We start from the raw sequence: 23,050 nt of genomic DNA, 5'->3' as shown, positions 1-23,050 counted from the left end.
CTGGCTCCATCTGATATTTATTTGGTTCCAGACCTTCACGACTAGTGAAAAGCCTGTTAAATGGGAATCAGTAATATTTGTTTTACAGTGTATCTCTATTCCACCTTGCTCACCTCATAACAGTACATTTAGTTTACCACTATTTAATTCTCAAGCATGAGTGATTTGAGTTCTTCACTTTCACCAAAACCCCCGTTATAATCGCTGATGTGGTTTACATGGCCCAATCAATGCAGCAATTCAGGCGATGGGAGCAGGTCTAAATATAATGTTATAATGATCATCACATATTTAATGTCTGCAGCTCTGCTCTGACAGTAATAACAGTAAAGGGTTCCACGGGTAAAGCTGATTTCATATGCAGAGATGTTGTCCAATCTTAGCAGTGAGTGTAACCCTAACATAATATATCAGCATATATTATAATCTTGAACCACAGCCGGACAGTAGTGAAGTATTTTTACTTTACCCAAGAACATTTAAAAAGTATCTGTGGTTTATCAGTGTTTTTTAAAAAAAATTGACTTCACTACACTCCAAGGCATCATGTCATACTTTTTACGCCTTGTTGTTGTATTTTTTTATTGTTATTATTTTTTTCTTTAATAATTCAGAACATTTAAAATGTGGTATTTCAATTCTTACATCCAAGTAACACTTTGTGTTTACTTGAGTAAAAGTAAAATTAGTAGCTAGCAGAAAAAGTTACTACTGAGGTTTCCTGCGAAAACCAACAGCGAGTGTCACATTTACGCAGCAGATTATTGACAACTTCATAAATTAATCAGAACCATGATAGCAACTTCCGACTTCAGTAAACAACGGCTAGCATGGCAGAAAACCACACAAACAACACACCAGACAGACTGTCTGAACTCTTGTGTTTTGTGTTGTGTCTGACTCTCTGTCCTTGTCTCGTGAAGTGTGTGACAGAGGTGAATGTACCGGACACGTGCTCCGCTCTCTCCGTGTATTCGCCGCTCGGTGCGCGTGACAGCTCCACGCGTGAACGGCGCTGCTCTGCTGAAGCAACAGGGACAATTTACGCCTTTGAAAGTGAAGTCCGCACTTCAGCGAGACCAAGAGCGGCGCCATGCTGACCCGAAGGGCTGGCGAACGTCACACGTGACGTCACTTCCACGCAGGCGCCTCCTTTAGCCAATACAAATACGAGAGTGGTACTGTACCCAGTGGAAAACCATCCAAAAGGGACCCGTACCTTGCCGCACTATGCACATGCAGTGGAAAAGCGCCATAAAATGATTATTTGAAAGGACCTATTATATTGACTGACTGCTGTGGCGTAAAATCCCTGCCATAAAGGTTTTTTTTGCCTTAATGCTGCTTTTAAGGAAAATTCTCACTTCATTTTTAATACTTATGTTAACCTTACGCACCTCAGATTGGATCTGCCTGCACAAACACTTTTAGACAACTGTGACAGGCACAAAATTAGGCCTCACTAGTTTGTGGAGTCCTTTGGGCACAATAGCAGTGATTGACTGAGTAGAGATTTCCACAGAGAAACCATTCAGTGTGAAAGTGTGTCAAAATGTCTTAAATCTAGTATTTGCCAGATCATACTTCTAAGAATCCATGGAGAAAGAGCCATGATAAATGTTTGGCAGAAGCATCAAATCATTTTATTATTATTATTAATAATTTACTGAGCTTTCTTTGTAGTACATGCTCTATGTCCACTTAAGAATCATGTGTTGATGAATCATCATGCTTCTGTTATGCACTTAAAACTAACAGTGTTGCATTAATAATAAAGTATGAATAATGCCATTTTCATAATTGTGTTTTTGATTGTCTGTTATTAGTACTTGTTATCAGATGGGGTAAGGTTTAATGGTAGAGACTCACGTGGTGTAATTACTTATAATTGTGCTAATTATGTGTGCAAATCAATGGTAGACAAAAGCAGAACATATAAGTGTATAAGTCAATAATATAAGTTTTTATACTGTAAGCAGGATAATCGTATATCCAATGAAGTTGGAGGGAGCAAGGCCAGCAGCACTCAACTTTTGGTGTCAGGTAGTGTGGATCAGTGTTAATTGTTAATCAGCAGTGAAAAATTATATAAATTACTGTTCTTACAAAAAGATTATCTCAGTACCGTATCTAGTTGGTTTGCATCTGTTTCTCCAGTATGATGATTTAATTGGTCTTTACTGCACGGCTCTGTACACTTTCAGTTCACTGCTCCATGCAACGATGGCTGCATCCCAAAACCTTCGGAGACACGTCCGAATTCAATGTTAGCTTCAGTTCCTGTCTGCTAAGCTGTATCCTTCGCTGCCTTTGATATCCCACAATCCTGTGCGTTCCATTCTGTGGCAGTTAAACCAAAAAATTAAGATGACGTTTGAAATTTGCGGTCGGTGGTAATTTTGTGTGGAAATGTATGTTTTTGATCAACATTTTCCACTTTTTATGTCATTTCTAGCGAGAAATGATTGCAGTAATGAAATATCCACTTAGTTATCACCAAAGCTCTCTATATTTTGCAGCAGATCATTAAACCATTACTCCGCCTCAGAAGCCTGTCCGAAATCAGTGACATGAGATGCCTTCGTGGAAAAGCACTGACTGTAAAGTCATTGGCAGTTTTCAGATGCAGCCGATACCTTAAAAATGGCGCCTCAGTGACATCACACACAAAAAATTCACGCCACTGAAAAAAAGACTGATATGCAATAGGTGTTTTGTTATTTTTTATCATTTTTAACATCATTTTATGTCACTAAATACAGTGTTTTAGTTTTGTCTTTAAAGATGATGTTTCATTAACATAAACGTCACATTAGATTCCTACGTGTTGAACAAAATAAAACATAACTTGAATGAAGCAGAAAATTAGTTAAGCAAAAATACACTTAAAAGTTGGGCCTAAAGTAGAAATTCATGAGACGCTGGACAGAGAAATCGAGTGAACGTAAAGAAATAGCTATGGAACTAGATACTGAACAATGTTTGAATGAACTAATTTGTGTATGTACATATTTATACACTGCGAAGGTTTAAACTTGAAAATAATCAACATTAGCAAATTTACAAGTTTTATTCCCTCTGTTTTCCACACACATCTCATTTCATCTCAGTATGTCCTTCACTCACACTCTTGTCTCTTTGGTAAATGCCAACACTAACTTTATTATATTTTATTAGTGGCAAAATTGTTAAGTGTGGTATTGACAAAATTACTGATATAAATCATAATGAGATATATATACAGTCATGCCCAAAAATATGGACACCCTTGGTAAATATGATCAAAGAAGCCTGTGAAGATTAATCTGCATTGTTAATTTTTTTTTTAATCTTTTGATCTTTTATTTAAAAAATTCACAAAAATCTAATCTTTCATTGGATAATAAGAATTGAAAATGGGGGGGGGGGGGAAATATCATTATGAAATAAATGTTTTTCTCTAATACACATTGGCCACTATTAATGGCCCCCTTTTATTCAATACTTTTTGAAACCTCCATTTTCCAGTTTATCAGGTCTAAATGTTCTCCTATAATGTCTGATGAGGTTAGAGAACACCTGCCAAGAGATCAGAGACCATTCCTTCATCCAGAATCACTCCAGACCCTTAATGTTGGTGCTTCTTCAGTTCACTCCTCTCATGTTCCATAGGGTTCAGGTCAGAGGACTGGAATGGCTATAGCAGAAGCTTGGTTTTGTGCTCAGTGACCCATTTCTGTATTGTTTTTGAGGTTTGTGTTTGAATTATTGAACGTTTGGAAGATCCAAACATGGTCCATTATAAGATTTCTGAGTCATTATAAGATTTCTAACTGAGTCAGTCACTTACTGATTTTTTATCTGTTGGTATTTGATAGAATCCATGATGCCACGTATCTAAACAAGATATCCAGGACCTCCAGCAGAAATATAGGCCCACAACATAAAAAATACAGCAGTATATTTCCTTGTACACATGGGGTACTTTTTATCCCTGTGTGCACCAAACCCATCTTGAGAGTTTGCTGCTAAAAAGCAAATTTTTAGTTTCATCTGACCAGTCCCATTTGAAGCTCCAGTCGTGTCTGATAAATGAATATGCTGGAGTTTGTTTTTGGATGAGCTAGGGTAATTTTTCTTGAAACCTTTCTAAACAACATGTGTTGATGTCGGTGCTGTTTGACAATTTGTTTAAGGTTTTCTGACCCCGAGACTCAACTATTCTTCTGCAATTCTCCAGCTGTGGTCCTTGGAGAGTCTTTAGCTATTCAATGATTGGAAAATTTTTATTATTGTCCTGATGGTGGAAATGGGAATTTTCACTGTTCTAGCTCTATTCGTAAAGCCACTTAACTAATTTGTGAAGCTCAATTATATTTTGCTGCACATCAGAAATAATTTTTTTTTGGTTTTTCTCATTGTGATGGATGATTAATGGAATTTGGGCTTTGTTTTCCCTCCTCTTTATATTTCTGTAAAACAGGAAGCAATGGCTGGATAATTTCATGTTCATAATCACCCTGGAGTACTCAAAATTGTGAATTTTTTTACCAATAAGAATTTCCAGGGGTGTCCTTAATTGTGGCCAATGTTTATTAGAGTAAAACATTTATTTCATAATGATATTTCCCCCCCAGTTTAAATTCTTATCATCCAATGAAAGTTAAGATTTTTGTGAATTTTTTAAATAAAATATCATAAGGGTTAACAATGCAGATTAATTTTCACAGCCTTCTTTGATCATATTTTTGGGCATAACTATATATATATATATATATATATATATATATATATATATATATATATATATATATATATATATATATATATATATATATATATATATATATATATATATAGGCCTTTATTAGTTAAAATTATTTTTCTTTAATAGTTTTAGATATCAGACTTGGTCTGGCACAACGGTAAACAGTCTCAAAGGCATTTAAAAAATAGTAAGAAGAAAAGTACAAATATTGGTGAATGTTTTCTAATTTTCTAATAAAAAGCAACCGGAACACTAAATACTAGTAAATAAAGACAAACTTAAATGAAGGTTTCTAACTAGCACGATTTTTAAACAATTAAGAAAATATTTTAATAATAATTTTTCGATTTTAAATAAAAAATCACTGAGACATAAAAAGCTCTGACTGGTTAGTTAATGATCTCCTATAAATGGGTTTCTTTTCTTTTTTTATTCAACAATTGCATTGTTTACATGATCATTCATCTCCATTATAAACGATCGTTTCTGCGTGTCTGCGGCTTCGCTATTATGACGTCATAATAAGCGGAACGTTCGAACGTTCAAAGAATATAAATGTAAAGTGTGAGCAGCATCGCGCATTTAATGTGTCTCAGCATCAGCGACAAACCGTCTGTGGTAAGTCAAACTTTGTGTATTCGTCCTAGGCATGGCATTGGGAAAAGTCTTTGTAAGATTCTCAACCTGCATCTGTTCACCTGCAAGCAATTTCTGTCGCATTGTATTGTTTTTCCAGGCCTTTCAGGATATGCATGTTATAGATTCTGTAGATGGCTGAGTATTGCAGATTATTATGTTGTCAGTTGTTACTCAATGTAGACTTGTCTATTTCTCGAGATTTATAATTCCAGTTTGTCCCTTTCTCCCCAGTTTGCAACTGAACTTGCAATATTAGTTGTGTTCAGGCATGTTGTTGTGCTTGACTGTAAGTGTATTTTGCAATTTTATATACAATGCATACATAAATCATGTTATTTGTTATATTCCATTGTCAAATGAATGGATTGCTGATTGTTGTAATGCTTTATTTGGGTTTTGTCATGTTGTTTATTATTAATACTTGCAGATTGCTAGTATTTGATATATGATGTCAAATATGTAGACTGATTACTGATTGTCTTATTTGTATTTTGCAATATTTTTATATTCATGACTGACAACTGTTAATTGTTATATTATATTGTTACAGCTGTTAAAAGAGTAATATTGTCAGATTGATTGCTGATCATTGTATACTTTTATTTGTATTTTGTCATTTTTTAAATAATAGATAATTTCAGATAGTTATTTCTTCAGTACATAGATGAATGTTGTTACATTGTATTTGTATGTTGTCATATATATATATATATATATTTTTCTTTATTCTTAATTGCTGACTGCTATTTGTTGTATTACACTGTCAGATAGATAGATTGATACCTGATTTCTGTAATGATTTATTTGTGTTTTGTCATTTTCTTTAGTTTTAATTACTTGCAGATTGTTATTTGTTCTATCTCTTTCGTCAGATAGATAGGTAAATTGATTGCTAATTTTTATGCCCATCTTATGATTATATCCACATTATTGTTGACTGTTATTTTTTTTCCACTATATTGTCAGATAGATATATTTATACCTAATTGTTATAATGCTTTATTTAAATGTCTGTCATTGTTAGCATTAATAATTTCAGACCATTCTTATCCTGATAGACAGATACATAGATAGAGCCCTTTCAAGAGAAGGGGGTGGAGGTGGGGATAGATAGATAGATAGATAGATAGATAGATAGATAAATAGATAGATAGATAGATAGATAGATAGATAGATAGATAGATAGATAGATAGAGCCCTTCCAAGAGAAGGGGGTGGAGGCGGGGATAGATAGATAGATAGATAGATAGATAGATAGATAGATAGATAGATAGATAGATAGATAGATAGATAGATAGAAATAGGCCTTCCAAAAGAAGGGGGTGGAGGCAGGGATAGATAGATAGATAGATAGATAGATAGATAGATAGATAGATAGATAGATAGATAGATAGATAGATAGATAGATAGATAGAGCCCTTCCAAGAGAAGGGGGTGGAGGTGGGGATAGATAGATAGATAGATAGATAGATAGATAGATAGATAGATAGATAGATAGATAGATAGATAGATAGATAGATAGATAGATAGATAGATAGATAGAAAGAAATAGGCCTTCCAAAAGAAGGGGGTGGAGGCGGGGATAGATAGATAGATAGATAGATAGATAGATAGATAGATAGATAGATAGATAGATAGATAGATAGATAGAGCCCTTCCAAGAGAAGGGGGTGGAGGCGGGGATAGATAGATAGATAGATAGATAGATAGATAGATAGATAGATAGATAGATAGATAGATAGATAGATAGATCCCTTCCAAGAGAAGGGGGTGGAGGCGGGGATAGATAGATAGATAGATAGATAGATAGATAGATAGATAGATAGATAGATAGATAGATAGATAGATAGATAGATAGATAGATAGATAGATAGAGCCCTTCCAAGAGAAGGGGGTGGAGGCGGGGATAGATAGATAGATAAAGCCCTTCCAAGAGAAGGGGGTGGAGGCGGGGATAGATAGATAGATAGATAGATAGATAGATAGATAGATAGATAGATAGATAGATAGATAGATAGATAGATACATAGATAGATAGATAGATAGATAGATAGATAGATAGATAGATAGATAGATAGATAGATAAAGCCCTTCCAAGAGAAGGGGGTGGAGGCGGGGATAGATAGATACAGCCCTTCCAAGTGAAGGGGGTGGAGGCGGGGATAGATAGATAGATAGATAGATAGATAGATAGATAGATAGATAGATAGATCCCTTCCAAGAGAAGGGGGTGGAGGCGGGGATAGATAGATAGATAGATAGATAGATAGATAGATAGATAGATAGATAGATAGATAGATAGATAGATAGATAGATAGATAGAGCCCTTCCAAGAGAAGGGGGTGGAGGCGGGGATAGATAGATAGATAGATAGATAGATAGATAGATAGATAGATAGATAGATAGATAGATAGAGCCCTTCCAAGAGAAGGGGGTGGAGGCGGGGATAGATAGATAGATAGATAGATAGATAGATAGATAGATAGATAGATAGATAGATAGATAGATAGATAGATAGATAGATAGATAGATAGATAAAGCCCTTCCAAGGGAAGGGGTGGAGGCGGGGATAGATAGATAAAGCCCTTCCAAGAGAAGGGGTGGAGGCGGGGATAGATAGATAGATAGATAGATAGATAGATAGATAGATAGATAGATAGATAGATAGATAGATAGATAGATAGATAGATAGATAGATAGATAGATAGATAGATAGATAGATAGATAGAGCCATTGCAAGAGAATGGGGTGGAGGCGGGGATAGTTAGATAGATAGATAGATAGATAGATAGATAGATAGATAGATAGATAAAGCCCTTCCAAGAGAAGGGGTGGAGGCGGGGATAGATAGATAAAGCCCTTCCAAGAGAAGGGGTGGAGGCGGGGATAGATAGATAGATAGATAGATAGATAGATAGATAGATAGATAGATAAAGCCCTTCCAAGAGAAGGGGGTGGAGGCGGGGATAGATAGATAGATAGATAGATAGATAGATAGATAGATAGATAGATAGATAGATAGATAGATAGATAGATAGATAGATAGATAGATAGATAGATAGAGCCCTTCCAAAAGAAGGGGGTGGAGGCAGGGATAGATAGATAGATAGATAGATAGATAGATAGATAGATAGATAGATAGATAGATAGATAGATAGATAGATAGATAGATAGATAGATAGATAGAGCCCTTCCAAAAGAAGGGGGTGGAGGCAGGGATAGATAGATAGATAGATAGATAGATAGATAGATAGATAGATAGATAGATAGATAGATAGATAGATAGATAGATAGATAGATAGAGAGAGAGAGCCCTTCCAAGAGAAGGGGGCGGAGGCGGGGATAGATAGATAGATAGATAGATAGATAGATAGATAGATAGATAGATAGATAGATAGATAGATAGATAGATAGATAGATAGATAGATAGATAGAGCCCTTCCAAGAGAAGGGGGTGGAGGCGGGGATAGATAGATAGATAGATAGATAGATAGATAGATAGATAGATAGATAGATAGATAGATAGATAGATAGATAGATAAAGCTCTTCCAAGAGAAGGGGGTGGAGGCGGAGATAGATAGATAGATAGATAGATAGATAGATAGATAGATAGATAGATAGATAGATAGATAGATAGATAGATAGATAGATAGATAAAGCCCTTCCAAGGGAAGGGGTGGAGGCGGGGATAGATAGATAAAGCCCTTCCAAGAGAAGGGGTGGAGGCGGGGATAGATAGATAGATAGATAGATAGATAGATAGATAGATAGATAGATAGATAGATAGATAGATAGATAGATAGATAGATAGATAGATAGAGCCATTGCAAGAGAATGGGGTGGAGGCGGGGATAGATAGTTAGATAGATAGATAGATAGATAGATAGATAGATAGATAGATAGATAGATAGATAGATAGATAGATAGATAAAGCCCTTCCAAGAGAAGGGGTGGAGGCGGGGATAGATAGATAAAGCCCTTCCAAGAGAAGGGGTGGAGGCGGGGATAGATAGATAGATAGATAGATAGATAGATAGATAGATAGATAGATAGATAGATAGATAGATAGATAGATAGAGCCCTTTTAAGAGAAGGGGGTGGAGGCGGGGATAGATAGATAGATAGATAGATAGATAGATAGATAGATAGATAGATAGATAGATAGATAGATAGATAGATAGATAGATAGATAGATAGATAGATAGAGCCCTTCCAAGAGAAGGGGGTGGAGGCGGGGATAGATAGATAGATAGATAGATAGATAGATAGATAGATAGATAGATAGATAGATAGGTAGATAGATAAAGCCCTTTTAAGAGAAGGGGGTGGAGGCGGGGATTGATAGATAGATAGATAGATAGATAGATCTATGAATGCTTGGCGTTTTTAATCTAAAGTATTGAAATATTTTTGACATTTATTCATCAGAACTTTCAAAGAAAACATGCTTTGCACCATTGGAAAAATGTAGTGGATATGGAGTTTAAGGAATGTGTTTGAGCGCATACACAGTCAAAGGAAGTAATGATCACCCTGAGATTAGGGGCAGTGCAAATCAATAAATAAGCATTGGCTAATAATGATCCTCATAAGTGAGAACCATATGATAAGGCATTTCAATTATTTATGCAGACAATTACAGTATGTGAAGAGGGCCACATAAACTTACCTTTCAAATTGACTAACTTCAATTTCAAAAGGATTATTCGCCCACTTATGATACGATATGATACGATACTGTGATGTCATATCTACTTGAGGAAAACAAGGCAATCATTTCCATCATCTGAAAACAGCCTCATGTGTCAATGGGTTTTACAGTAATACAATAAACACATCTCGTATTAGGTTTTACGAGTCCTAAACAATTCTGACCTCAACAGCCTCTTCCTAGATATTTACAGGGAGAGAGGAATCAAAATGTCTTTATATTGCATCACAATGCAAAAGAAAGCAGGCAAATCCAAACTGCTTGTTATTGGCCACAGGAAAACACTCCCAGTCATCGAAGATTAAAACGAGCTCAAAAATATCAGCCAAAGACAGTGATATACAGAGGAGAAATGCATAGGATTGACTTCTTACCAACTCAGTATGGAGACTTAAATTAATGGTGACAACACACACAAACAAACAAGACAAGAATGAGCTCTCAGTTTGAACCTGTCCATGTCATATTTCAACCCAAAATCAAAAGGGAATTTATATTCATATAGGAAATATATTGTGCATGATAAACAAGAAGCATGTTTTATTTTGTGGTGTCATAATTAATCACATTTCCCCAGTTCTCATCACTACAATGCATCCAGATATTTTAATTTGTAGTTTTGCTTAATTAGTGCTATACAGATTTTGTATTATTTGATTCATATATTTACAATTCTCCTTTTAATTAGAGATTAAAGTCACCGTAGGATAGCAAATACTACTAAAAAGTATAAATACTTCACAATTTACACAAACTTTAGTGTTGCATTTTTGCAGGTTTTCATATATAAATATAAAAACTAATATGGTAATGAACAGGCTTAATTTAATCTCACTTTATTTTTGGAGTGAAGTATGATCTGAAAATGTACAAGTTTTCAAAAGTTTATCCCAATACGTAAAAAAAAAAAAAAAAAAAATAATCCTAGAAATACCTTCAACTAAAATATTGTTATATCATAGCGCTGTCCATCTCTTCTCATCGAAGCATGATAATAAACAGTCATATAGGTCTATGATATCTGGAAATATCAGTGATTGTCCTGATGTGGCTCTCCTTTTCATAAAAGATGAGCGATACACTTGATAACATTCAGTAAGAGCTCAAAGTAATCAGCATTACAAGAAAATCCTCACTGTTCCTGATATATCTGGCTCTCTATAAAAAGGCTTTTCTGGAATGATCCAGAATCTGGAATGCAGTCGTCTCATTCAAGGTGCTTTCTTAAACCGCTGAGCCAGGATCCCACTGGTCAAATAAATAAGAAACAAATGGGAATAGACTAAATACTAGATCTTGATTTGTATATTGAGTAGTGTTGCCAGGATCACTAGTGTGAAGGACCAGATCATTTTGAGGAATGAAAATGCCTAAATTACTTGCCCTACATATGAGGTAATAGTCATCAACTAATACTATTAACACTAATAGTAATAGCCTTCACCACTAAAGTCTATACTCACCGAGTATTCCTCCCCTTCCGGTGGTTATGATTCCGTCCTAATAATGACTAAAGGTCCATTTTCATCTGAAAATAACATTGGATTGGAGGGAGTTAACACTTGTTTAAAAATCTGTCTAAGAGCCATTTTATTTGTACAATATAAACTGGAAACACAAGACGGCCACACTTAATATTAAGCTTTAGTAGATGCATTTCAACTTGAATGTGTTCTCACCTGTGCTTTCTTCATCTGACCCACCGTTCTCCATCCGTTCCCCCTCGTTGGCCAATAAAGGATTCTCAGATTCACGCAGGGTCCTCAGCGGGAAATAATGCCCATCACCCTGACTATGACAAACACAACACATGGGAAATATTCACACTAGCAGACAAAAGTTTGATTTGTAACGTTTTTTAAAAGAAGTCTCTTCTGCTTATCAATCTTGCATTTATTTGATCATAAATAAAATAGTCTAAAATACCGTAATAAATACAGTTAAATGTTATGCTGCTTTATATTTTTTTGTGGATCCAGAAATTTCTTCAGCATTATTCGATGAAGAAATAGAGTGGAAACAGTACAAATGCATTTACAACAGCATTTATTTGAAATATAAATCCTTTGTAACATTATGTCTTGAGTGTAAATTTTGATCAGTTTAATGCATTCTCTCATCCTTTCAGACTGTGAGCAGTTCTGACATGAGCTCACCTTGTGAACACTGGAATAAACCAGAGCTTTTTATCCTCTCCAAACACCTGCTGGAGGTTTCTGTTGAGCCCAACGTTAAAGCCGTTCCCGTCAGGCCCGTTCTGAAACATTGGTGCAGAAAACGCCTCTGAAAACAGGAGTATCTTTGAGGTGAAACGGTCCACACCAGAAATATGAGTCATATTAAATCACTTCTGCTAGCCAAAGGTCAAGCTCAAAATGTAGCAGTAGAAAGTTTCATGAAGTTTCTGCTTCTTGAAGAAAAACAATGAAAAGGTAAAAGGAGAATCCAGCAATTCAGCATGAGAAGAAAGGCTTTCTTACCTAGCATGGATCTGTTTTTAGCCACCAACCAGCAGTGATAGCCAAACAGCTATGAAACATGAGATTTCACAGCAGCCTAATTATTTATATTTTTTTCATAAATACATTTATTGCACAAAACTGTGGCTATAGTTAAAAAAGCAATTATCAGAGTACATGCCATTGAAGGATAGTCATTATTTATAACCGAATTATCATTTCAGCTGAACTATCCCTTTAAAGTCTGTGTGCCTGATTCTACAGAACCAAAAAACATAAATGCAATAGAACAAAGAAACAAATTCAGTAAACAGTGCTTTTAGGTTTTCCAGGAAGATGTAAAAGACATTTTCAGGTGCAAAATGTAATAAATAAATGTAAAATAACACTGCATAGTCTTCACAGTGTAAATTAAATATCAATTAATTATTACTAATGTTACAAAAGTTATTCAGCCAGGAGCAGTGCGCACCAATGTTTCTTTGACAGCAGCAGGTTTATTAATAAAGCAATAAGCCGTGGTTTACAGTGCATTCATAACAATTTAACATGCCTAGCAATGCTTCTATGCTATTACAGTGTAAATTCACTGTAAACCCACAAAGCAAAAATAATATACCTATGAAATATTTATGTATTACAATTTGTGGCTATTACTGTCATTGTTTTTGTTAACATTGTATTCTAATTTGTTTGGCTTCCTGAAACACCAGTGTGAATGTAATTTAGACTGAGACAGCATATCACAAATAAAAAGAGGTTTGAGTCCCCTTTAAGGTTCATATACAAGTCAATTCACTGACTCAAGTTTTTCTGAAGTTCTCTTAGTTAAGAACACCGGTCCGAGCTCTTAATTTTGAACTCTCAAAGTACATTAGAATAATTTAACTTTAAAATTTAAATTTGTAATTTTTTTATTTTTTAATTCCCGATTCATTTGTCTTTTTTTTTTTTTTATATAGCAATAAATATTGTATCGTGGACTTCATATCGTGATACTATCGCATCGTAAGATTTTGATATCATTACATCCCTAGTATGTATGTGTTTTAATTTAAACTCCCAAATGTTACTGTGGTGAACTTGTGTGTTTTAAGTGCGGCTCTGACATTATATTACAGGACTACTGATATTGGTCAGAAACACTGCATTTTGTGCATTCTTATAGTTAATACAGTATGAGCTCCATCAGAAGTCAAACGCACCACCCAGAACTTGAGGAAGTACTGAAACACTGTTGATGCAATGAAGACGCAGTAGATCATGGAGGAAGACAGGAATAAAGAAGATCAGCTGGCCGTGTTTACATCCGGTCACATGTCTGACTGGCAAACACTGCTAGGTGTCTGATACCTCCTGACTGATCGCACGTGCAGATGGGAAGTTTCTTGGCGATTTCTGCCAGAATCTGCTTCTGAGCATCTGGCCTTTCTTCCATCTCATACCTCTCTTTATCACTGTATGATCAATGGAACTAGATTTAAAGGAAATTAAAGCCGATTAGAAAACCATTAACATTTGTTTGCCTTGTGACATTTTAGTGACAACCAAGAAATTCTCATTTTTTTATTATGACTATTTTGTGTATTATTTAAATTTTTGTAATTCTTATTATTTTCAAAGCTGATTCTCATCAAAATAAGGGACTGGTCACAAAACAGATTTAGACTTGTGCTGTCAAATGATAAATTGCATTGTAATTGCAATAGTTTTTTTATTTTTATTTTTTATTTTTTTTATTGTAATATATGTGTGTTAAAATAAAAATAAAATCCCCTATGGACAAGTGTTGAAAATTAGCACATGTGCTATAACACTTTAAACAATGCATCTGGTTTGTCCAATGTTATTGCTATGTCCATATTAAATAAATAAATAAAGTGTTTACTGTGCATATTTATTATGTATGAATAAAGACACACACATGCATGTATATATTTAAGAAAAATATGTTATATTTGCATATTATATATATATATATATATATGTTATAATATAAATTAATATTTTCAAAATATACATTGTATGTGTGTTTATATATATACATAATAAATATACACAGTGAACACACATATATTACATAAACAAAAAACTATTTTGGATGTGATTAATCATTTGAAAGCATTACTTTAGACTAGTCTTACAATTTAGTCATCATCTTATTATTATTATTATTTTTTTCAGTTACATAAAAGAGTAGATTAGTCCAAGTTGAATCCAAAAATGAGACTGATTAAGTATGAGATTGACCTTAATTAGGTTAATTAGTTTTTCTTCAGCCTCAGTTAACTGTAGAAATACAGTACTAAAGAGCAGTATCACTAATGCCACCATCATTTAGAAAGGTTTTGTTATTATGAATATTATGCAGTTAGTTTTTTTCAACTGCATACATTATCAAAACTTTGCCTTTTGTTTTACTTTACACGCAAATCCCACGAATTGCATACACAAAATGCAAAATGCTGTACATCTCTCGCAAAATATCACAAACACATCTCAAAAGCAAACATTTGCAAACAGCTTTGCCAAATTATTAATTCCTGTTAGATTTTTGTGTGTGTGTGCACAACTATAAGCACATTGTCAAACTCACACTTGTTGCAAAACTCTACGCACTAAACACTAAACACAATTAACATACATTACACACAAAAATCTATCATGAAGTCACTTTCTTGCAATACCAAAGCACTGACTGTCAAATTACCGCACTGTCCAACCAATTGGTTCAACACAGTCATCAGGTGTGGAAACACTTGTTTGCTTAAATGTAGACTCACCAATCAGGTGTATAAGCACTATAAAAAGCAGCAGGTGAGTTCATCGGTCTTCAAGCACAATGGAAAGAGTAAGATGAGGGAGAGGTAGAGGTAGAGGTAGAGGGAGAGGGAGAGGGAGAGGGAGAGGTAGAGGGAGAGGGGGAGGTAGAGGTAGAGGGAGAGGGAGAGGGAGAGGTAGAGGTAGAGGGAGAGGGAGAGGGTGAGGGAGAGGGAGAGGTAGAGGTTGAGGGAGAGGGAGAGGGAGATGAAGAGGGAGAGGTAGAGGGAGAGGGAGAGGGAGAGGGAGAGGGAGAGGGAGAGGGAGAGGGAGAGGTAGAGGGAGAGTGAGAGGTTGAGGGAGAGGGAGAGGGAGATGAAGAGGGAGAGGTAGAGGTAGAGGGAGAGGGAGAGGGAGAGGGAGAGGGAGAGGGAGAGGGAGAGGTAGAGGGAGAGGTAGAGGTAGAGGGAGAGGGAGAGGGAGAGGTAGAGGTTGAGGGAGAGGGAGAGGGAGATGAAGAGGGAGAGGTAGAGGGAGAGGGAGAGGGTGAGGGAGAGGGAGAGGGAGAGGTAGAGGGAGAGGTAGAGGGAGAGTGAGAGGTAGAGGTTGAGGGAGAGGGAGAGGAAGAGGGAGAGTGAGAGGTAGAGGTTGAGGGAGAGGGAGAGGGAGAGGGAGATGGAGAGGGAGAGGGAGAGGTAGAGGGAGAGGTAGAGGTAGAGGTTGAGGGAGAGGGAGAGGGAGAGGGAGAGGGAGAGGGAGAGGGAGAGGGTGAGGGAGAGGGAGATGGAGAGGTAGAGGGAGAGGTAGAGGGAGAGTGAGAGGTAGAGGTTGAGGGAGAGGGAGAGGGAGAGGGAGAGGGAGAGGGAGAGGTAGAGGGAGAGGGAGATGGAGATGGAGATGGAGATGGAGAGGGAGAGGTAGAGGGAGAGGGAGAGGTAGAGGTTGAGGGAGAGGGAGAGGAAGAGGAAGAGGTAGAGGGAGAGGGAGAGGGAGAGGTAGAGGGAGAGGGAGAGGGAGAGGTAGAGGAAGAGGGAGAGGGAGAGGTAGAGGAAGAGGGAGAGGGAGACGGAGACGGTGTTCAAAGAGGACCGAATCTGACGAATGAGATCCGCGCAACACTGGTTGACCACGTTGTCTATCACGGCCTGACGCTGAGGGAGGCTGGACTGCGAGTACAGCCAAATCTAAACCGATACACAGTGGCAAGTGTGATAAGAACATTTCGACTGGAAAATAGGTATTGTAAAAATGTCATCATTTCAAAAACATCTGCACGGTTTCAGTAACTGTTTACAGTACTGTATTCTATGCACTTGTTACCTTTTCCTGTGAAGTTACTGTACTATTGTATACCTTTTTGTACATTTTTTTATTATTATTATTTTTTTCTACATAGGATTGAGGGTCAGGAATGACAGGGAGAAGGCCTCCTACGTTCACAAAACAGTAAGAGAGGGAGATAGTAAACATGGTTTTGGCCAACAGTGCTATAACACTCAATCAGCTCCAAGCTAACAATGTCAAGAACCACGTCAGTTTCAACGATATCCATCAGGTCTCAACATCAACACTGGCACGCATCCTAAAAAAACAACCATATTCAAATGAAGCAAATTTATCGAGTGCCTTTCGAGCGCAATTCCGAAAGGGTGAAATGACTGCGTCATGACTATGCAGAGGTATGTATTCACTTTAGCAGTGTGATCTTGCATACTGTCTCATATCTTTTACAGTACTGTAATATGTATACTAGATCTACACTGAACTACACAATTTTTGCCTGACACTGTTCTTCAGAGAGTTTAACAGTGGAGGAGATCCAGCTTGAGTTCATTTACGTAGATGAGGCTGGGTTCCACCTGATGAGAACACAATGGAGGGGAAGAAACCTCATTGGCCACAGGGCTATAGTCAACGTCCCAGGGCAACGTGGGGGCAATTTAACACTCTGTGCAGCCATTACACAGAATGAGGTCCTCCACTGCCATGCCCATATGGGCTCTTACAACACCGCACTCATACTTACATTCTTGGACCAATTGCACAACGTAACCGCAGCAAATCAAATCGATCCTATGCAATACATTGTTGTCTGGGACAATGTGTGTTTCCACCGCTCTGCTCTGGTTCAGAACTGGTTTCAGCAACATCCACATTTCACCGTCCTATATCTTCCACCACACTCCATTCCTCAACCCTCTGGAAGTGTTTTTTTCGGCATGGCGGTGTCACGGTTGGTAAACCGTGATCTCGGGTTGTTTACACTTTGTGGTGAATTCTGTGTGTTCTGCGTCTGCACTGATTAGTTGTGGGCGTCTCCGTTAATTGTATCAGCAACAGCTGCCACTCATTACTCATCTCCTTTATAATGGCTTGTCTCACGTCTTGTGTTTGTGAGATCGTTGTTTCATGTCGTTGTGTTACCCCCGTCTGGCTTTAGTGTTAGTTTGCATTTGGATGTCTGTGTTTTCCCTAGAACCTCATCCACTCTCCGCACGATCACTCAGCCACAGACACTTACCTTCGGCTCTATTCCCCGCAGTTCCTGTGCCACTCTCTCCTGCTGCCTCACGCCGTCAAGACCCGAACACCTCACCTACACTCCACTTCCGGCTGGAACTCGCATTTGTTTCCGGACTGTCTTTCACCAGCCGTCACAGGCGGTGGAAGGTATATGATCTCCGTCTCCAGGCTGAGGTACCCCTCATCCAAGCCATGGAGGAGGCCTGTGACCAGATGGAGGTAGCAGCAATACAAGGATGGATTCCTCAGTCAGATCCATTATGCCAAGGATCTGTAGTTTTTTGCTAATTTGGTGTGTGCTTGTGCTAATTGTGTGTAGTGTTTTGAAAACATGGGCCCTGTTTTGAAAATCGTGATTAAGCAATCCCCAAAAAAAACAAAAACATTAGCCTACATGGATGTTACATCTTATAAAATGTAAGATATGCTGAACTGACATGACAGAAATAAGACCAAGTGAGAAAAAATTCCTGATTTGTGTCAGGAAGTTCTGAACAAATGATGTAAGCAAAATGATATTTACAGTTTTTCACAACTGATCATGTCATTTAGGTGATGAAAATATTATCCATCTATAAACCTTTAGTTTTTTTTACTATATACTTTAATCTGTTGTGCTAATGTGAACTATTGATTTGATAAGACTATAATATATTCACTGCCCTCACAAATGTGCAGAGTTGTTATATGAATATTTTTACTTATTTGTGAAGATAAAAATGCAGTGGTTTTTAATTCTTGCTATACTGTACATATTTTTCTTTGTCCTGTAGGTGTCACTACAAGACTTTTGAACATTGTATTAGTGTTTTACGATTGCCTAGGCATTAAAAGCAAGGCTCATTTTGTCAAAGCACTATACTGAAGTGTACATGAGTCGCCTCCACATATTCTGTTTCAGCTGCAGACAGAGAGACCTGATGGACTTTATTAAAAGCTTTGTGGTCAATCAGAAAGTTTGTCTGAATTTATTATTGGTCATGTTTATGATAGCTCTCTCTTGTTCTTCTGTGAATATGGGGCCCTTCCTCCTTGTTCTCGACCCTCAGTCCTGTGTAGATCAGTCAAAAACATTGTTTATGCACATCTCAGAGGACAGCACACAAGACATCGCTTCAAACACAGAATACAGTGAATGTTAGCAAATACTGATGAGGTCATGTTGTAAGCTATACAAGAAGAAACCTGTGCTCTAGCTGAAGTGTCTGAATCACTGTGGCAAGAGTATATCTGCTGAGGTTGAGCTCAACTCTCTCTCTCTCTCTCTCTCAGTGAGTGTCAGCCCATGCTTTACAACATGAAGGGGTTACTCGAATCACAGCTGATGTCCTCCTCCAGATCTACCTCTTCCTCTCTCTACCCTTCATCCTCCACGAGCTCCTCCTCTCATCCTCACTCCTCTTCCTCTTTCTCTTACGTTGCCTTCCATTTTTGTTGAAGACAGGTAAAATTCACCTGTTGCCTATTTATAGAGTGTGTGTGTGTGTGTGTGTGTGTGTGTGTGTGAGTGAGTGAGTGAGTGAGTGAGTGTGTGTGTGTGTGTGCGTGTGTGTGTGTGTGTGCGTGGCTCTGTGTGTGTGTGCGTGGCTCTGTGTGTGTGTGTGCGTGGATCTGTGTGTGTGTGTGTGCGTGGCTCTGTGTGTGTGTGTGTGTGTGTGTGTGTGTGCGTGGCTCTGTGTGTGTGTGTGTGTGTGTCTGTGTTTCCTGCAGTAGCCTGTCGTCTGGGCTGTAGTGTCAGTGCTGATGACAGCTTCTCTTTCTCAGGCCGCTGCTCTCTCTGTTACATCCGTCAGCACATCGGCAGCCGCACCACTACAAAGAGCTCATGACTATCATAATAGTAACCAGTTCTCAATCAAAACATTTACACAGGAAAGTGAAACACAAACACTTTGTGTCTGCAGGTCTGGGCAAATCTCTGGCGCTCAGAATGAAAGGTGTTTGTGGTTCTGTTCATACCACAGGGCCGAAGACGGACAGCTCGTGGTTTGAGCTGCACCCCACAACAGTTCATCAGCTGGAGGTCTCACTTTATTACCGTCTCACGACCCCCTGGCTTTCTGATGTGAAACCAGTGTATTACACAACTATCAAGCAAACAAATAAATACATAAATAAATACAAATTGTTCCTTATTTCATCCATTCTCTAAAATTAAATAATAATAATAATAAATGAATTAATAAAAACTCTATAGTTTAATTGTAATTTCATGAAAATCATGATACTTACTTTATTATTTATTTATTTATTAAATCAACATTATGCATCAGTTTCATTTATATAAATTTCAATTCTTTTGATTTTAGGTTTTTGTTGTTTTAGATTATAAATATTGAAACATTCTTAAATAAAAATACATTTACTTGTACGTTGTCAGGTTTTTTTTAAAGTTCTTCACTTTTAATCATTAATTTCTCAGGTGAGAAGGGTGTTTTTTTATGTGTGTACTGGAGGTTAGAGAGAAATATGACCGACAGATGTACGATTCCTTGTGAAATGTAATGATCAGGGTCTGAGAATGAGCAGGTGAGCGGGTGCATTGCGTCCGTCTGCGTCTGGCGTTAACTGCATTCCCAGACTTCCCAGGTCCGTCTTCTTAAGTGGTTCTCTCATTTTGGTTCCACGGTAAAGTTTCAGGTCCTCGACTGGTGTTTTTTGAATCACGCTGAAGTGCAGTATAGAGTTTGATAGCATTCCCGTTTCATTCCCTGCATGCTTAAGTGTCTGGACTGTAAATTCATCATCTATGCTACTTTTTGAAGTCTGGATGGAATACAGTTTGGAAACTCTGCATTCATCACAGGCCCAAAGTCACTGATCTGTGCAGGCAGACAAAGAATTTCACGTCTATTTTCCTTCCAGTTGAGCCTCTTAAGTCTGTTAAATGGAGTCGCACATAAAAAAAAGGTAATTACAAAACTGACTGGTGCATGAAAACAAAAGCATAACTTCACAGTGATGAAAGAAAACAGCTCCATGGATCTAAAGAAATGCACGATGGAAAAAAACAGTAACATATGATCTGTGCACACTGTGATTATATCAACGTTACCTCCTCAGCGAGTGATATGAGGCTCCACCTGACACAAGGCTCTGTTTAATCACATTAATGGACTGCCACACAATCGCTGTCCAGGATCATCTTACCTTTGTGTGGGTTTTTCAAAGCAACACTGGATTGGATAACCCTAATCACCAACTCTAGATCCCCAGATTACTAGAGCTCTAAACAGGACAACATATCATCTGATCCCAGACAAATGTACATGCAATAAGCGATGTTGTTTTTATCTGAAAAAAAAAATATATATATATATATATATTAGGGGTGTAACGGTTCACAAAATTCACGGTTCGGTTCGATACGATTCACTGGTGTCACGGTTCGGTTCGGTACGGTTCGGTACGTTTTAGATACAGCAAAAAGAAAAATTGGCAGATAAATTTCCTTGATTTTTAAAAAATGTTTTATTTATTAAAACTAACAAAGTATGTTTTTTTTTTTTTTTTTTTTTTACATTGAACAATGATGGAGCTATTCTTTACCCATATTCTATGGTGTTTTCTTAGCAGCATATTGTATAAACAAAAACAGCTCCTTATAAAAAATAAAAAAAATGAAAATGTCATATTGTTGTAGTAGTTATGAACACATAGAAAGATGTAACCTTTTATATGGAACTCTATAACTCTTTATATTGAGTGTGTTTTTACTCAATTGGTTCTCTATAGGGCTTATGTTTTTTGGAACAAAGCAGGAATTACTCTCTGGCTGAAATAGGCTCGTGAAGGAATATTGTAACGGGGCTCAATTACATTAAGCATGTTCTTAAAACCTGCGTTTTCCACTACAGAGTAAGGCGCTCGCTCACTCAGTACGCGCTGAAGGCTCGTTGGAAAATGGCCAAAGGGTCTTTTACACAGGACGCGGTATGCGCGGTGCTGGACCCTGGGCTCAGCGTTGCCCTTCAGATACAACGCGATTTGCGCTGCACCATACCAAGAGCAAAGTAGGTGGAGTTTTCAAAACTGCCCTTGCATACGTTCTATTTATAACAGTTCTTCTATCTAATAACGTGCAGGCCTGTTAATTGTATCGTACTGCTCAGGAAATTCCGACACAGTATAGTACTAGTCCATTTTGATTTCCGTGCTTGTTTGGATGCCCCGATCGATTGGTAAAGTGCACCCAAACACGAGACCTGTTGGTTATTGGAGGATTTTCTATTTCTGGTCTTTTAAACGCATTGGCCATTTTTTAAACGAGCCTTCAGCGCGTACTGAGTGAGCAAGCGCCTGACTGAGCAGCATAACATAAACATATAAGTTGGTGCTTTTTTCTTCTTCGGGGGTGTCAGGGGCGTTGCCTGTTACGTCGTTTGGGTTATTGGGCTACCTTGTTGAATGCATATCATTATATTTCACAATTCTTTTTTCCAAATATAATTAATTAGTCCAATGAACCGTTCGGTACATAGTGCGTACCGCGTACCGAACCGAAAGCGTCGTACCGAACGGTTCAATACGAATACGCGTATCGTTACACCCCTAATATATATATATATATATATATATATATATATATATATATATATATATATATATATATATATATCTATCTATCTATCTATCTATCTATCTATCTATATATATATATATATATATATATATATATATATATATATATATATATATATATATATATATTTTTTTTTTTTTTTTTTTTTTGCTTGTAACAAGAAAAAAAAATGTGTCATTGGAGTATGAAAAATAACTTACCAACAGATAATTTTTCTTACCCCACTGGCAATAATTTTTTTCTTGTTTTAACAACATTTCAATAGTTTTTTTCTAAAAAAAATAGACCTACTTAATATCCATTGTAATTTTACCTATCAAGTAAATCATTAATGTATCTTGCTTTAAGAACGTTTAGATATATATAATGCAAGACGACAAAGATACGTTTTTGTTTTTGTTTTTGTATCTAAAATCCAGCTTGAATACACCCTTTCTGTAGAGCTCAAGACATCCAGATTTTTGATCAAAGTTATCTAACAAAAAAGTGTTAGCAAAACACAAGGAAGTTTTAATCCAGCTCAATGTTTATTACTCATATTGCAATATAGTTTATGAATTCATGAATTACTTGTGGAACAGCAATGCTTGAAACTTGTGGAAACACACACACACCATACCATTTCCAT

At 37.0% G+C, this 23,050-nt stretch overlaps 2 protein-coding genes across 3 annotated transcripts in view; both read right to left on the bottom strand.

The window, feature by feature from the left end:
- abcb7 (ATP-binding cassette, sub-family B (MDR/TAP), member 7) overlaps positions 1–1,135 on the bottom strand; it is a 28,726-nt gene extending 27,591 nt beyond the window's left edge. Inside the window, exon 1 of one of the 2 annotated variants that reach the window (XM_052573707.1) lies at positions 946–1,135. In XM_052573707.1, coding sequence (XP_052429667.1) covers positions 946–1,095 — 150 coding nt within the window. In that variant the 5' untranslated portion in view covers positions 1,096–1,135. The remainder of the gene's footprint in view (positions 1–945) is intronic. The other variant, XM_052573708.1, reaches the window with a different exon arrangement.
- Positions 1,136–11,585: 10,450 nt separating this feature from the next.
- On the bottom strand, positions 11,586–13,995 carry LOC127971264 (palmitoyltransferase ZDHHC15B-like). Its single transcript, XM_052574159.1, has 6 exons — positions 13,911–13,995; positions 13,733–13,791; positions 12,579–12,627; positions 12,255–12,381; positions 11,778–11,890; positions 11,586–11,626 (listed from the first exon to the last, which is right to left on the bottom strand). The coding sequence occupies exons 1-6, from the start codon at positions 13,993–13,995 to the stop codon at positions 11,586–11,588; spliced, it is 474 nt and encodes a 157-aa protein (XP_052430119.1).
- Positions 13,996–23,050: the final 9,055 nt, after the last annotated feature.

This window comes from Carassius gibelio, chromosome B14, assembly GCF_023724105.1.
Source record: "Carassius gibelio isolate Cgi1373 ecotype wild population from Czech Republic chromosome B14, carGib1.2-hapl.c, whole genome shotgun sequence".
In the NCBI taxonomy this organism is placed as follows: Eukaryota; Metazoa; Chordata; class Actinopteri; order Cypriniformes; family Cyprinidae; genus Carassius; species Carassius gibelio.
The sequence above is the reverse complement of the archived record's forward strand: the minus strand, read 5'-3'. Positions and strand labels throughout refer to the sequence as shown.